This window comes from Periophthalmus magnuspinnatus, chromosome 19, assembly GCF_009829125.3.
Source record: "Periophthalmus magnuspinnatus isolate fPerMag1 chromosome 19, fPerMag1.2.pri, whole genome shotgun sequence".
NCBI classification, from domain to species: Eukaryota; Metazoa; Chordata; class Actinopteri; order Gobiiformes; family Gobiidae; genus Periophthalmus; species Periophthalmus magnuspinnatus.
Window position 1 is genome coordinate 6,263,123 of NC_047144.1, and position 17,368 is coordinate 6,280,490.

Sequence of the window (17,368 nt, forward strand, 5' to 3'; positions counted from 1 at the left end):
TTTACCCTTCAATGGTTCAAGGTTTAAATGAATTGATTGGAGGATTTCTGTGTCACATGTGGTCTGTTCATTTCAACATGACAGATATGATGTATTTTATATCACTTTAGATAGGAAAGAAAACATGTACAACAATCAGTTTTAATGTGTTATCATTTCAAAAAGTAAGTATTGTATCTACATGTCATGTGCCTGCCATTATGTGCCAGTTTAATCAGTCATTTGCATACATTTGACTGGTATCTGTTAGATGGAAATTCCTCAGTGTGCACTATGTTTTCAGGGATAGGAGCAAGACAGATGAAATGTGGACTGTTAACACAAATAGCACACAGTCAATTGAGTCAACATAAGCAGCTGATAAGAGGTGCTGGGAGGGAGGGCGGAGAGCTCTATATCCATGAAATAAGGTCAACCCCAAAGGCTACAAACCATGTCCAATTGATCCCAACCCCTGCATTATGGTCAATGACAGGGGGTGGTATTTACGTGCATGTCTGACTTTAAGACGCAACAACACAACTCTACATGAACAGTGTGACAGTGAGGGGCGATATTCACCTGGTTTAGGTCTTCATCGATGAGCAAATGTGACTCTCTGGGCTTAAAACAGTTCTGGCATTTACTTTTGTTAAAAATATTTGCTTGAAATTTCCGACAAGCATTTTCCTTCAGAGACATGGCTGGTTTAAAATGAGTCACTTATGAAAAGGAATTTAAAAAGTCAGACTATTGCCAAATGGAGCAAATCCAAATAAAACAAAATGAAAAAGGAGATAAAACCAAAGCACATAACTGCACAGCGCGCGTTCCCTGTCCTGTCACCTGAGGCTGTGCACAACCTCGCCTTAAGTTATATCTAGAATATTCATGTTTGTGAGGGGACGAGTCCCGCAGCTTCCACTTTGTGCTAACTTGTGCACGTCAGGTCGTACGCGCAGAGTCCCACGCTGTTATTTTGCCCTAAATGCGTCGTCCAAAGTGCTGTGTCTCTACCCAGGTGACATTCCGGGCCTGGAGTTTACTGCAAAGGTCCCGTCATCCTCCATGGGGCGGAGGGAGTCCACTCTGGCCCCTCTCGTCGTCTTTTTTCTATCTAACAAGTGATATCGCTGCATTCATTCCAGTTATTTGCGTTGTCCCGCTGTTCACGCCGCTGCGCAAGGCCAAACGCCGCTGTCCGGGAGCGAAAACGCCATGGACTCGGCTGTCATTCCGCTGAACCCATTCCTCTGGATCCCGCTCGTCGTCCCAGCCTCGCAGTTGGCACTGGTACGCAGTCTGCGGCTGATGTTTTCGTGAAAATCCAAGCTGGGACGGACATCCAGTTGGCGGAGAGCGGGGGAGGTGCTCAGAGAAAGTGGAGAGCTGAAGGAAAGCGCCATCAGCCAATGAGACGCGAGGACACGCCCACCTCTGAGGCCGTGTCTCCTTCTGACCAATAGAAAGTCCAAACACACCACTCTGGGACAAGCTTAGTGGGCTTTAAAGACCCCCTCCTCCCCCCTAGGAAAACTTTTGGTGCAGAAGAGTCAGTTGTCATCCTGACATTTGTGGTGTTTTCCATAGTGATGTTTGAAAAGAATGTGTTATTGTTGTGTTATTATGCCCACAGGTCTAATTATGACACATATTGTTCTACACACTTCCCATTTCACTGTTTAACTTTGCGTGCCAGTGTCAGGTAGTGTGCTGTTATTAGTGTGAAATGTCTCATGATTCTGTATGTAACAGTTCTGATTTACAGTATGAAGTAGTCGCCCATCTTCATTAAGGAGAAGTAGCTGAATTATAGATGTGATTTATCTGTAGAGCTAAATACAACCATAAAGCTGGGGTTGTTACTTTAAACAGGTAAACTTAGGGTCTTAGTGCGTCCTTCTTGCACGCGCTAGAGCTCCATCTGTTGGTTATACGTTTCTATTTACTTATTCTATTACAGAGCTCTAATGTTTGGCAAAGGAAATAACTGTATATAGAAGCTCATTGGTTGGAACACAGATAATTACAAGTGACAGTAAAGTAAACTCTTAACCCCCTGGATGATTTCATGATTTAGTTGCAGTTATAATTCTAGTACGTTGACTGTAACAGGAGCACTTGTTACTGTTAAGAGGACACTCCTGATTGTGTTATCATTACATAGTGATGGGGAGGTGACATAGAAACAGAGCAGCTTCAGCTCCACACCAGGAATAGCATGAGTCATGAGGAGGCAGATAAGATATTGAGATTTCTGGAAATGTAAAAATAATTGAAGTCATACTGTGGGTTTATTCCGTCATTAAAATTCAACATGGCAAAGAAGTGAAGCTGTTTTTTTGTTTGTTTGTTTGTTTGTTTTTATAAAGGTAGTGGGTTGGGATTTGAGAGACTGTGCTTATAGGGTAAAACACCATACTCAGAGCAGTGAAATATTGTCTTACCTAACATAACACATGTAAAAACCTTCATACTCTCCTCATTAAAGCATCTTAAATTATCATTTTACTTAGCCCAAGCCCAAATAAAAGAATACATGGCTACATTACAAAAATATAATGATAGTAAACAACTATAATCTGGAATACATAGTAATACTGGATTATTTTTTGCTTTGTCCTTAGAATACACATTTAAGAAGAAACTTGTCTTTTACAGAAATGAAAACATGTTGAATTGTCAAAATGAACAAACTCTAATACCAAAGTTATACTCTAAGCGTCTGTATTACTGTGTTCGTTTGTGCTTTGAGGTACATACACCGTGATAAGTGTACAATAAGGTCAGAGATAAAGTTGAAAGCACACATGAATAAACGCGGTGGTTGGTGACACTTTTCAGGTTATCGGAACGTCACATATAACGCATCTCATCCACAAGCAACGTAAGGAAGGCAGTATTTAGAAAAGATCCACTTTTTTCTTCATTTCATTGCGTTTCCAAAGAGGAAGTCGGTCAAATTCGTGGAGCTCCATGCCAAAAATGTCAAAGAATGAATCAGGTGACAGATGCCGCTGAAAAAAAAAGTAAGAATTTTTTGATAACAACACCATTTAAGAGTATATGCAATATTTTTTTGTAAACATAAATAATAACAACATAATTATGTACCTCAAGGTTTGTCCTGTCTATGTCCCTGGGAAGTTTCACTCGACTCCTGTTGGTAACTGCGAGCATTTCATATGGATAAATCTGAGGGAAAAACAGTATTAGATGAAGCCATGGTCAATTATTGTGAAATCATCGTGCAAACTGTCCAAGCAAAACACTGGCAAAAAACACTGCACAAAAGAACAAAAAATGAAAAAAATACTTGCTTTTGGCTCCACTAAATTAGGCAAAGACATGCCTCTGCCCATCCGTGCAAGCTGAGAGCCATAGATGAGCTACAGTCATGCAATGGAAGATGTGTTGTCAATTTTACAAGCCATAATAGTTACTCAAATGAACTGGACGGTTAAATGGTTGTGGCAAGATGATGCAAACGGACATTATTGAAATTGTGGCCTCTTACCTTATAATCTGAAAGAGAAAAACAGATGTAATTCAGATTAACATGAAACATAACAATAAACAAATTAACAGACTTGTGCCATTAACAATGACTGGACATTACCTCTGTTCATGTTGCCATTGTACTGTGTGTAATCTGTTGAAATTTGCAGCTAATACAAAGAAAAACATATTAGATTTTAGAATTAAATAAACCATTACATAGCTTTATTATAGGTTTATAGTAAAAAATAATGTTGCTTTACAATTTAGTTAATTACTCTGCTATATCCATATACAGCACCGTACTGTTTTCACATCATAGGCACAACAAAATCTGATTATTATCTGATTTCTAGTGTAATCAGATTATTGAAATGTCATGTAAAACAGTTACATCTGATGTGAGTAATCTGATTTCCTTATGATTGTTTTGACAAGGAAAACTACTAAAAAGAGGAACTATGTGTCTGTGGCAAAGACTAAAATGAGAAAATGTTATAAAAAATAATACGATTTCTTTTGTGCACGTAAACACACACCAAAAATCAAACCTAATCACCGGGTTATGTGATTATTATGTTTATCTGACTTTGCATGGCCCTGTAAGTGATGCAGGTCTTACCGGAGTGAGGCTGTTGCGTGCATATCCTGGCAAAGAGCAGGTCTGGTTCGTCATGTTCAAATCTGCAGCACAGAGAAATGAGAAGATTAGCTCAGAAAGTGATTTTAGCCGCACAACTCATCCCTCAGAATAGACAGGGCTTACTAAATATAACCCTTTAGCATTCACTCTGCTTAGAACTTCTCAGTACTGTGCTATTTATGAACACTGTATGACCAGGTACACTGAGAATGAAAACACAAACGTCCATACTGATAACCGATTACTTTGTCTGAAAACACAAAAAGTACAGTACCATGTTGCTTGTATATTGGAGGTCTTGAGTACATGTTGTGGGAATGGTCTGTGGATGAAAAATAGTCAATTATCAAATTACAATAAAGAAACACAACACAGTGTCCACAGATCTGAATTGTCATTTGTCTTAGTGGTGTCGTCTGCTTGTCGCCATGGAGATAGACACGTTTAATGCCATTTTTTAGAACCTTCAAAGCAACGAAATGTCATCTCCATAGCGCGTTTCTCTAAGCAGGTGTCAGGAAAGTTACATACATACATTGCACCTTTAAATAACTTAAATTCCAAGTTGTTGTTTTTTTTTTAGATCCTATTTTCCAACAACTTAGTCACATTTCACAAGTCTATAGAATGTAATACCACTAGATGGCACAGCTGAACCAAGCCACTCTATCCACTCTACTCTATCAGCCAAAACAATGAAGCTTTATGCACTTTATCTGAGCCAGTGAAGCAGTGCAGCATGCTTGGTCAATTCCCCTAATAGGTCCGCCTAGAACAGGACATTAAAACCTACAGACGCATTTGAAAAGGTGGGCAGGGGTCTTACCTTTGTTAGGAGATACAGGGTTGTGACTTAAAAGGGAAGTGGAACCATTGTGACCAGTGTGAAAAGAGGAGAAAACTGCCAGGCCTATAGATAGTTATTGAGGAGTGAGGTGAGGAGGAAGAGTGATGGTGAAGGAGAGAGGGACATTTAAGTACAGCTACATTAAAAATCTATGGTTCTATACTGCGCTATCTGCTTGTTTTATTCTTACCTGGTCTGTGGAAGTGCTGAGGTGACCTGGATGGGGTGTAACTGTTGCGGTTGTAAGCGGCATAAGCTCCATAAGAATGCTGTGTCGACGATCTCGGTATGTGCCTCCTTAATTCATAACTATCCTATAAAGACAAGAGCAAGAGTCACTACGAAGTCATTATATACAGTGCAGTGTATGTGTGACTTTTGAAATTGATAAAGTAAAGAAATACTAACCTCCGTACTTACTGACATATTGGCTGGAGACTGAAACATGAAAAGGATGAAACAGAAAAAATGATATTAAAGTGTGGAGTTTTATTTCAAAGTGGCTCATCTTGTCAGTCAAATATTAGAGCTCAAGTAGGCAAAATCATTAGAACAACTGAACAGTTTTTTCACAGTAAATTACATAATGACTTTTTTTAATAGTTCTGAGGTTGAAGCGAGCCATCTGCAGATTTGGATGCAATCATATAAAACGAGAATTATTTGGCATAAGATTAATTTATACCACTCTAGGAAATGCAGTAGGTTACATTCACATGCTAGATTTGGTTATGTAATAATTTCAGAGGGAGGGCAGGGTCATAAATTTCGAACTTTCTCATTATTTGTTGAGGACTGACTCCACAAACTCGCTATATTAGTCTTACGTCTTAAAATCCTTTCATCTGACAACAATCACTTCTTTGGGGTTTGATGAACAAGCGCCATATTCTGAATTCATAGTAAGAAAATACATTTACTTTTGTTTATTTGTATTGACAGAAGATGTTAAACCTTGTGCCTGTTTCATTTCATGTGGATAGTCCCAGTAATTAACCAACAAATCTGCAAATCTGACCGTTAAACACCAAATTCCACCATTGAATTCTGACCTGTCTCCAGTTCAGTTTTAAACTATATGTCACGTGAATGCAACCTACTCCAATATATTCAATCATAACAACTGTCAGGAAAAGGGTAAATTGTAACTGTGCCTACTGTTGCTCTAATATTATAAAACGATATTACCCTGTGCACAAGTGACAGTGCTTTTTTCATAATAGTGACATGAGACCAAAACAATAAAACAGGACTTAGTTTGCATGGGAATCAAACCAAGTCTGCACATCAGTCGGTGCAGTAGTGGGATGCAGTTACCTCGGCAGGGCTGACACTGTGCTGTCCGCTGCCTTTGTTGTCCAAACCAGAAGAGTTGTTGTTCGAACACTTATACGAAATCATATCAGGATGCTCTATATCATATATAGCCTTGACTCTGGGAATTGCCGCTAAGTCTCGGTAATCAATGATCTCATTATCTACTTTTGCCTGGGACGAGGAAAAGAGAGAAAGCGAGGGAGAGGGAAGGAAACAGGGAAGGAGGGAGGAAGGAGGAGAGGAAACACAGACAGATAAGGTCAGGTGTAGTGTATATTACATAAGTTCTGGGAGGAATGAAACTTTAATCCCATAACACCACAATGACCTGACATTGGCACTGTACAAATCAAGTAATGCAGTGTAATTAGGTCATAATGCTATGTGACCATGGTCATTTAAACTACGGATAGAAATGATATGGGGAAAAAGTTATGAAAATTATCTATTTTACAAGAAACACAGTGTATAAGGCTATATTATAATCTTTTGATTAAAATTTTGTATAATTAACAGGCTACATCACAGACTATCCAAATATCACAAGTTACTCTATTTAAGGACAGCCCTATGACCATTACTGGACAGTTTCTATTCTCCTTTATAGGGAATAAAGTGCATTCCACAGCAAACATCAAAAGGTGGAAACAGGTAAATGGCAACTGAGCATTGCCTTTGACCAGCATCAATCTGAAATCCAAATTGAGGGAATACATTCATATTCAAGATAAGGCTGAATATGAATAATTCAATCACAAATCATCTAGTTCCGAACAGTCAAGGTCACTTTTTGGTCTTTTTTTTAATTTTTTAATTTTTATTTTTTTATTGCAAATAGGAAATATCAGTCAAAATAGAGATTTTGTCGCTGCGACTGCCCTGTGTAAATAAAGGACAGAAGTGATTGGCAAAGTGGCACCATGGAAACGCAGAGGACCTGTGATGACGACTTACACAGAGGGAGCGCCCAGGACTCCCAGGGGTGCACGAGCCCGGTCTGGAGCAGGAGCTCTCTGAGGAAGGCTGTGTGGGCTGGAAGAAGGAAGAGAAACACTTTCACTGTCAGGTTAGAGTACTGGTACTCTCTTTATGTTGCTCTCTGCAAAAAAAACTGCACTACACAAACATTTATTTTTCAACTTTAAGTAGTTCTATACACAGGAATGTAGGGCTTAATCTCAAAAGGAAGTGAGAAAAGGAACACAGCAAAACATTGCAAAGCATTCAAGTAATCATATGTTATAATGTACAATGCTCATGAACAAGTGTGCACTTATTCTCCCAACCAAAAGCCAAAGCCATATTTAGTCTTGCTTTGGCTAATTCAGTTTGACCTTAAAGTGGCACACCAGATCTTGCATGTGAAAGTTGCAAGTTTGTGGTTAATCTGAGATTACAGGCTGCTCAAGACCACACTACAAAAGCCACTCTGACGCAAAATAATAACCTTAAGCTGAGGTGGGGAGAAGAAATAATGGAGACAGGGTGTTCTGGAGCTGCTGGGCTGTGGACAGCACAAACACAACTTGGACTTTCCCTCTGCTGATGCATTGTGTCTTTCTTATAATTGAGAAATAAATTCTCACCATTGAACTGTCTTCACTTCTGCTGCCCCGTCTGCAATCGGGATGCCAAATTGATGACCCTGTGGAAATGAGGGCAGTTAACTTCTACAGCCTTATAGTGCAGAGCTGTACCAACACATAAAGAACAGTTTATCTTATGGATCTTTAACTACATACAATATCTTTTAACTTTTTTTTTTTTTTACCCTGTAGATACATTTCATCTCCTTCTACGAACATTTTGTTACACCGACAGCACCTGGCACAGCTCGGGTGGTAGTGCTTGTCTCCTGCCTGCGAGAGATAAAGAAGCAAAACATAGCATTAGTACAGTGTTTCTGTAAAATTCACTCACTAAATATATTTTGTGTGAACTTAAGAGTTTAAATGATCATTAGCCACATAGATCTTGGTGTGTCTGCTTACCTCAAGGACTTTACCCGTGATAAATTTCAGACATGCTTCACACTGGACCCCATACTGAAGCTGGTAATCTTTCTCACAATATGCAACACCATCTCTGAAACATGACATACTGTAAAAACACAAATATTTCTGATCATGTATATGTATCTTATGTCAGTGCAGTACATACTTGCTGATGTATTCCCCACTCAGGACCCGGCTACAGGCTTTGCACTTAAAACAGCCCAAGTGCCAGTGTTTTCCTAACGCCACCAGTGCCTGACCATTCTTTATGTCTCTGCCACAGCCACTGCAGTCTAAGAACACACAGAACTTTACAATGAATATGATGCAACGACCATGTTGAACTTAATCTCCACTGTGCATAGAATCACTTAAATATATAAGACAAATAACTCCTCTTGGACAAACAGTCATCGTTTTACGTTTCATTTTCTTCAAAGCACTAATAACTGAGCTCTGTGTATAAAGGTACAGTGTGTAGCTTTTCTGGTGAAGGGTTTCCAGGGAGATGGCATATCTTTGTCTGAATGGAATGATCCCCAGTACGGCATTAAACTGATCTATCACCAGAGACAAGCAAGTGACACCACTACGCAAACTTACAAGTCAAAAATCTATGAAAAAGCAAACCCACATCTTATAGTTTTGTCTGTGTTTTGGCTAAAAAGTTACATGCTGTGGCTTTAATGAGTAAAAGCAAAACATTATTATAAATTCATTGCTCTGATAATTTGACCAGACACTTGAAGAACAAACAAACACGCTTATAAGTGAAAATCTTCAAAAAATATACAAAATATTTCTCTACAATGTGGGTTACTCTCCACCAGTGGACCTTTTCCACAGAGGTCCATTTCTGAACAGAGAGATAATCTTAATCCGTTGCGTCTTAATAATCCTGGTTACAGCCTGTCGCTATCGATGTCAGGCTCTTAGGGTCAGGCTGAAGTTCATTCTCTCAAAAAGTAATGACTTTGTGACCTGGAGGGTACCCATGGGATCTGTTGAGTCAGGGTTAGAAAGAAACTGTACAAGAGGGTGTCAAACAAGCCTGGATTTCAGAAAAGGGATGTCAAGATTATTTGGTTAATAAATAACTGGGATCACTCAAGTCACAATATAAAGATGTATCTCAGCACAGTATAGAGCTATAATATTTAATACAAACAGAGAGCAGCTACTTTAATTCATGCACATTTCTGTTCAAATATAGAAAGTTCACTAATAAGAACAACCAGGTTCAACATTTCTGGATATTTGGGGAAGTACAGTGTAATCAATAGGAAAAAATGTCTTTTGCAATTAACAGTTTAAAGCAAAATATTATATCTTTTCAATGGATAAGAGTCTTCAAGAATCATTTAGAAAACAGTATGAATTGTATTGAATTTTGATCTCACATTGACTTTGCTTTATTATTCCCAAACTTTAATTCATAAAGTTGGTCACATACTTAAGGAATTGTATCATATTAGATAACTCAATATTAAATGAATAAAAAAAAATGTACTATTGTGACTTAAGATAATATTGTGAGCCTATTCCTGACAGAACAATCCGCAAATAAAATGCAGTTCCTGGGCACATACTGGGACTAGTGAGAATGTGGGTGGCTGATGCAATGAGTCTTGCTAAAAAAAAAACCCTGAATGTTAAGGAAGTGCTGACGTAAGCGTACACCTACTATTGGGGAGTTTGGGTTTGTTATTTGGAGGAGACATGGGTCGAAGGCATCGCTGGCAGATACACTCTTTTCCACTGAATGTGACACAATCTCCTGCAGGAAAGGGTTGCCTGCAGAAAAAAAAGGATAAAGTTAGATGGAGAAACTTATATATGTATCTTTAAAGCTGCTGAATGTATCATACGTGCAAATGGTGCAGACAAAGCAGGCAGGATGGTAGCTCTTCCCCAGTGCAGTGACCACCTCCCCCTCCACAAACTCCCCACAGTTAGTGCAGGTGGTGCCGTGGAGACGCTGGAAGTCCACGGGACACAGGCTGTCCTCGTTCTTTATGAAGAAGCCGGACTGAGACAGGTCACAGCCGCACACTGCAGGGAAAAGGAGATTTTTACACGAACATTTACCATAGGTCGTGCTCACGTTATAGGATTTAATGATGTTGCACAAAGAACTTTATAACTCAATCCACAAATGTTTAGTCTTATCATTATTTGTTAGGGATTAGATCCACAAATTTGTCATATTTATCTTAAGTCCTTTCAGATGACAACAAACGTCTTTTGGGTTGAATTATGGTGCAAAGTTCTGAAGCAATTAAAAAAACATGAATAATTTCACTTTTGTTTATTTGTTCTGACAGAGAAGAACTTGAGCTTAGTGCCAATTTTGTTTCATGTGGATAGGCTCAATAAGTACACAAATATAAATCATAACAGGTCAACAAATCTGTCAGTTAAACAACAAATTGCCAAATTACATCATAAAATTCTGACCTGTCATACAATTCAATTTTGCATAAACTTTATAGATAGTTGTTATGTCACGCAAACGCAGCTTACTTTTCATATTGCTCTTATTGTTCTTGCAGAAATACAACCATACACTTTCACATTAATGTACTATGGGCCGTTTCTTTAGAGACACTGAGGCCTGTTGACTTTACACAGAGGCCTACATGTCTACTTTCATTCTACAACTGTTCCAGGAAAGGCTGATTTCTAATGGGATACATGTTTAGATTATATCCATAACAGCAACCTTTGATTAATAAAATCAATACCTGTCACTATAGTCTCTTATAGTTACAAAACAAAGTTATAAAGTTGTTTGTATTGTCAAAAGGAGTGGGCTAAGTTTGGGAAAAGTAACCATGGACCCTCTGTTGCTAAGTGAGAGCCTTATATAACCCCCTGTCATGAAGGCAGCAGTGTTGTTTCTGTCATTGTGAGACATGTGATCCACACAGCAAAGACTGTGGCTTCATGTCACTGTCTCACTGTCCCACCAGCACAACGCAACCAGACGCCAAGGACACATCTCCACTGCTCTATTCTGGGCCCACTGTGAGCTGTGCAAATCCACATGGCATTTCAAGCATTATCTTCAACTCCTGCACAAACTATAAGCTAGAGGAATGCTCTGTGTACAATCAGAAATGTTAAGTCTTTATCATCAAAATCTAATTATGATAACACGGGGTCCAAAGAGCCGAGAGTTGTGTCATTATGGTGCATTCTGGAAGCTTTTCAGAGACTCTTTTGTTTAGTCTGGGCTGTAAACACTGTTGAATTGAAATGAAAGGACAACGACATGAGAGGCTTGTCATTCCCAATTACTCAGCACAGGAGCTTGTGTACAGCATTTGCTTTTGTGACTGCAGCAAAAAACAAACTCTTGAAGACTCACTCAATGTTACACAAGGTTTAATGCTACTTTGATTTGCACATTTCTGTATAAGTGTAATTAACTTCACTTTACATGTATTAAAGGAGACATATAACATGTGTTTCTAGTATTTAGAGTCTCACATACGTAGATCATTTGACATTTTGTTCGATGTAAAACACATTACTGATCTCAAATGACTTAATGGAAATGGTTTCTTGAGTCCCTGTTCAAAACCGCAGAACTGATTATATACTGTTGGCTCTACCTCTTCACGGTGACATTTCACCAGCAAGCAGCTGATTTATGGTATTTTTATTTTTAAATCCTACGTGTGTTACCAGCAGTCTAATGCTAATGGAAATTCTCTAAACACTAAAGTCTCAAGAATCTGGGTGTACTGATGAAGAACATCATTAAAAGCTCATATAACTTGATTTTGCAGAATGTGTTTCCTTTAAAGTAATAAGGACTGACCCTTGCATGTGAAGCACTTGATGTGGAAGTGTTTCTTCTGGACACGCAGCACTTGTCCTTTACAGGGCTCTCCACAGTGGTGACACTCGACGGTCTTCTTCTCCATCTCTGAGTTCAGGTTACAGCCTTCCTGAGCGTGCATCACTGCAGGGACAGCACACAGTGTCTTAGGAAAGTACTTCATTAAAGGAATGGAAAACATGTTGGATGATGAAATGAAATGCCACACCAAACCCTATCTTGCAATGAATAATATCAGCAAAATAATGCCCTCTTTGAAGAGAGTAATGTTGACAAAAATGAACATAATCTTTGTGATACTATCCTGATAACAATAATGAAATTCTATTTTGCAGTACATATGTGCCATAAAAGTCTCAGGTCAAGTATGACACAACTTTATAACAAGTATTAAGCTCTTTATGTACAGATAGTTTTGCAAGTTTCTTGTTGAGTGAATTTCTAGTATAACATTTGTATTCAATATTTCACATATTCAAAACAAAACACTATTTTGATCATGTAGATGACATATTGCCCGTCTCTACTCATACTTCAGTGTTGATTAATATATCAACTGAACCACAAAAGCATTAATAACTACTGAAACACTGATCATTTCTCAATTCACAAAAAAATCTGTGAACAACATTTGTAGTGAACATTGAGTCAGTAGTTAAATAAAGTTCACACAAATGGTCTTACGCTTTTGATAAAAATAAGTATTTTCAAATACGTTGAAAATATGTGTACTTTCTCATGATCAGAACTATACAATCAGTAAGTAACTAATACTACTAATACTGCTACTACTACAACTGTGAAGGACACTGACCAAATACACAGGAAAAGTACTAATACTACTAATACTGCTACTACTACAACTGTGAAGGACACTGACCAAATACACAGGAAAAGTACCAATACTACTAATACTGCTGCTACTACAACTGTGAAGGACACTGACCAAATACACAGGAAAAGTACTAATACTACTAATACTGCTACTACTACAACTGTGAAGGACACGTTAGTAACAGGTTTGATTGACAGCATACAAGTGAGATATTTGTGTGATGCTGATGGCAACAATGCAGTCTTTTTTTTTTTTTTTCATTTTAGAACATTGCAAATCCAAACATTTGAACTATCTTTGAGTGTACATTTTTGTGTCATAATACATTAAAAGTGTTTCAATGGGCATTTAACTCAAAGGCTTTATCTCTTTATTGAGTTGTCTCACAAAACCAAAGCTTGTCCATCCAGGTCTTACATAACTCAATGTAATGTACAGACATGCTTTGCTTTTGGCTCTGCGGATGGTCGCTCTCAGTGGGCGTCGCATATCTACATTAATGATGAAATTGTTTTTTGGAGTGAACTTTAACCTTTATGTGTGAAAGCTTTCACATAATGCTTATAAAGTTTATCCTAAAATCCTCCGGGCAGAAGAAGCAGATACCTTTGCAATCTAATCACTGGCCACTTGAAACAGTCTGAATGTCATTAGCAGAGGACAAGGAGGAAAGAATGTAGCACGTTTGGAGCCCCCCTGTGTCCCCCTTCAGTGTTTGGACAGGGACAGTGAGAGACAGCACCAAGCACCTAGGTTTTATCTCCTTTATATATACACACACCAAAAGATTTATACCCTTTCAACACACATACGCAACAACCAGCCGCAGAACAGAGACCGTTTATTTTTACTGAACAACTTCACAACATTGAATTCCCCGAAATTTCAGTCCAGGCTCCTATGGTATGTGGACCAGTTGTTACCGTGACAACAAGCATGTGGAAACAAAAAAGGCTTACTGATACCCGCAGATCATATAATGCTATCTACAATGTTTCCACAAGCAATTAAAAGTTGTGATACTGTAAAATATATAAACTTAATGTAAAACTAATAGAAATAATAGAAATGTGACAGCAAGTTTGTTTTGTATTGTATTGTATTTGGAAACTATTGCATTTAGTGACTGAAATAATACCACTTTTTCCCACAGATATCAAAATGGAAGAGTAATTTATACTATAATACCTCGGTCTCAATTAATTAATATGTCAGAATATTGAAAGTAATAGACAAATGTGGTAAATAGTTATTCTGTGAAGCTGATACGTTGTTATGTATCAGCTAAATATTGATTTAGAAAGTCAGCAAATGTGAATCAACATGACACGTACTGTTAATCCCACAACACTGAGATAAAGTTACAACAGAAATGTGCATCTGCGCTTTAGGAGTCTGTCAAATGTTGCCTATTTGCCCCTATACTGCAGCATATCATATTTCTACTGCAATGTACTGTACTGTATCCAGCCACAAGCAATCTGCTCAAATTGCTTTTAAAATAGTCTGCCTGTTTATTTACAAAGGCTATTGTTGCAACTAGTCACGCTCTTTCAACTACCAAACGCATGCGATCACAGCACACAAAGTCAGGAGAACAGAATTTATTAATATTGCACGTAATTGAAGTCATATTTTCTAAAGCTCGCCAACAACACTGACACGAGACTTTATACAATTATAAGTTTATCTCACATGAAGCCATTAGACTGCGAAAAGTCACCAGTGCTCCTCATCCTAGACAGTTTCTGACATATTTATGGTGTAAAAGATTATATAGAAATGACAGAATAAATATGAGTACCTTTTTGTTTCATAGCTGGAGGAGGTGGGTGCACACATCTGCGGACAGCCACTGCACTGAGTCTGAGAGAGGAGAGCTAACGGGACTGTTGGACCAGGCAAAGGGGGTGGTACCACTCCATATGTGTGTGTATATGTGTGTGTGTGTGTGTCACAGATGGGCAAAAGGAGTGGCATTTAATGTGCTCTGGACTATGACCTCATGTGTTTTCAAATGGACAGTGGCTCATTAGAATTTCTAAACATAGACAGTGTAGTGTTTACTATCTCTATGCATATACTTTTTTTTATTTTTATTTTAAATCAACGGTCTATTTTATAATTTTTTTTCAAGCAATTAGTATTATGTGCATAAGACACGAATGTTGGTGTTGATAAGAGAGCTTGCCTACTGCACAAACTATATTTAAAGCAGTCAGAATGGGATATAACAGCAACATTTCAGACCTTAAATGATACAAAGTGAAAGAGACGTTTGACAAACTGCGAGAGGCTAAATCTGAGTATTTAACAGACAGTAAAGCCACATCTTTGGGTGTCATTAGGCCACACAACGTCCAGCGGATGGTGCGACGGCTCAGTGGTTTAACAGCTAAAAGATTCACTAGTGGAAATGCATTCAATTTATATAGTGCAAGGACTCTGAACTATGCACTCACTTTACTTCTGGTGATGATACATTATTTTGTAGCCAGCTGGGGTAGACTAACATAAGTGAGGCTGTCAATGTGCACCGTCCCTGTTCACCGACTACCCCACAATCACTTGTTTTTTGGATCTTACCTATATGTAGGCTACACACTGTTTGCACACTAGAGCTAGAGCACATGGTATTCCTTGCTGACTCCCACCTCAGTACTAGCCAGGCCCAACCCTGCTTAACTTCTGAGCTCAGACAAGATCAGGCATTTTCAAGGAATGGCTATGTATAGATATGAGCTCTAATAGGAAATAGCTTTACAATTAACAACATTATAAGATGTCTAATTTGGAAGATCATTCATTATTCAACCACCTTTTCTACCTGTCATGTATTAATAGGATGATTAGAACATTAGACATTATGCCTGGCCCCTGTATAGGTGTGTGTAGATTACCTGACATCTCTGCGGGGATACTGGCCAGCTTCTCACACAGGATGTAGTCGTTGGGGTCGATGAAAGGCAGCTGGCCCATGAGGGACTGCTTGGGGATGAGGTAGAGCACTTCTGCGATATGCCCATCTTCAATGATAGACATGCGACGCACCGAGTTCTTCCTCTTGATCCGGTCCAGTACCACCACATCATTGCTGTGGCTGGATCCGCAGATTCGGCCCAGACTGTTCAGGTTCAGGAGGTTGGACATGCTCATTTTGTCCAAAGAGTCCGCCAAGCAGTCCGAGCTGAACATGGACTCCAGCTGAGAGAGCAAGTCAAACTGGAGTAGGTCTGTTGAGGAAAAGTCAAGCGTTAAGTTGCTCTGTAATCACTGTGTGTTGTCCATGAGGGAAGACTTACCCCCGCTGCACGCCTCTAAGAAGATTAAGTGTGGGTGGTATATTTTTAGGGTTTATCTTAACAGTGAGCACAGGATCTGGGCTTGAGAAAGTCTGCATCAGGTAACCACTCATTTTACTCGCCAACACAGGTGGTATATCAGCCTAGTAATCCTCAGGCACTATGGGATGGAAAACATTGCAAACTGCTGCTCTACACCTGTGTCATCAAGTTGTAAACAAGGTTAAAAAGCATTATGCAAAGTTTCATCTCTGCTATTTTGGTTTGTGCTCATTTGGATTAAACTGCGGACTTTAAATCCTCAATCATGACTTACAATTGGTTGAGTTTTTCATCAAACTTGTCTGTATTTGTAGTATTAAACACAGTCTGGCTCTGGCTCTTTAGCCCTGGACGGTAGAACATCTACTCCTCCACACTGAAGCTGGCACACAGTCAGGAAAAAGGGGTTGGCTCTTGGACCTGGGACCTTTAGAACCAAAGGAGTGCAACAGTGAAACACAAATCAGAGCCACAGGAGATAACATAAAACAATAGGTATGCCATAGTTCAGCATAAGATTAAAAAAAAAAAAGAAAAGAAAAGAAAAAAAAAGACAACAACTTCTTCAATGACAATAAATAAAATAATAATAAAAAAAATATGGAAAAAAAACAAACAAAACAAATGCAGAAAAATATATAAAAAAAATAAATAAATACCTAAATACATAGACAGACAGACCTGAATTTCTCTTTTACTTCTGTGCTAGAATGGTTTAAGTCCATTTCAACAACAGTCTCATTTTAACAATTCCAATCCAGCAATTACAGAATATGTGCTACTACTACAGGTCTATGCAAAATAACTTACTACTGAAGGCTTAAGAATATAAAATAATGTTTAAACTAGCCACATCCATGGACTGTGCCTAAGGGATAGTTGTCTGGTGAAATTTGGTGGAGACATTTCTGCCATCACCCTGATTAATACTCACCGGAACTTCAGAATGGTATAAAATGTGCCCACTGGTAATAAAACAACATGACAAAAGTTTTAAAACTATTTGAAATGGGGATTTTAACTGTATATTTGAAGATGACATGTGGGACTCAATGCTTGAATGC

The 17,368-nt window shown here is 38.5% G+C and overlaps 3 protein-coding genes across 18 annotated transcripts in view; all 3 read right to left on the minus strand.

The window, feature by feature from the left end:
- Positions 1-1,411, minus strand: part of si:ch73-103b11.2 (myosin phosphatase Rho-interacting protein) — a 40,925-nt gene extending 39,514 nt beyond the window's left edge. For 3 of the 14 annotated variants that reach the window (XM_055229295.1, XM_055229296.1, XM_055229298.1), the window contains exon 1: positions 562-1,411. In XM_055229295.1, coding sequence (XP_055085270.1) covers positions 562-681 — 120 coding nt within the window. In that variant the 5' untranslated portion in view covers positions 682-1,411. The remainder of the gene's footprint in view (positions 1-561) is intronic. The other 11 variants (XM_033984738.2, XM_055229301.1, XM_055229302.1 and 8 more) reach the window with 6 other exon arrangements.
- Positions 1,412-2,248: 837 nt separating this feature from the next.
- LOC129457169 (actin-binding LIM protein 1-like) lies at positions 2,249-3,364 on the minus strand. The gene is made up of 3 exons (XM_055229629.1): positions 3,300-3,364; positions 3,094-3,174; positions 2,249-2,996 (listed from the first exon to the last, which is right to left on the minus strand). The coding sequence occupies exons 1-3, from the start codon at positions 3,339-3,341 to the stop codon at positions 2,883-2,885; spliced, it is 237 nt and encodes a 78-aa protein (XP_055085604.1). The 5' UTR covers positions 3,342-3,364; the 3' UTR covers positions 2,249-2,882.
- Positions 3,345-16,164, minus strand: LOC117387534 (actin-binding LIM protein 1-like). 3 transcript variants are annotated; one of them, XM_055229626.1, is made up of 18 exons: positions 14,765-14,865; positions 12,105-12,248; positions 10,147-10,330; positions 9,963-10,072; positions 8,445-8,571; positions 8,276-8,369; positions 8,056-8,143; positions 7,871-7,929; positions 7,732-7,788; positions 7,239-7,316; positions 6,285-6,455; positions 5,376-5,405; positions 5,158-5,281; positions 4,947-5,030; positions 4,395-4,442; positions 4,100-4,161; positions 3,599-3,647; positions 3,347-3,504 (listed from the first exon to the last, which is right to left on the minus strand). In XM_055229626.1, the coding sequence occupies exons 1-18, from the start codon at positions 14,775-14,777 to the stop codon at positions 3,440-3,442; spliced, it is 1,587 nt and encodes a 528-aa protein (XP_055085601.1). In that variant the 5' UTR covers positions 14,778-14,865; the 3' UTR covers positions 3,347-3,439. The 3 variants fall into 3 exon arrangements, with proteins under 3 accessions (XP_055085602.1, XP_055085601.1, XP_055085603.1); XM_055229627.1 differs by lacking the exon at positions 7,732-7,788 and having other exon boundaries at positions 3,345-3,504; XM_055229628.1 differs by lacking the exons at positions 7,732-7,788; positions 14,765-14,865 and adding an exon at positions 15,831-16,164 and having other exon boundaries at positions 3,415-3,504.
- Between the last annotated feature and the right edge of the window lie 1,204 nt (positions 16,165-17,368).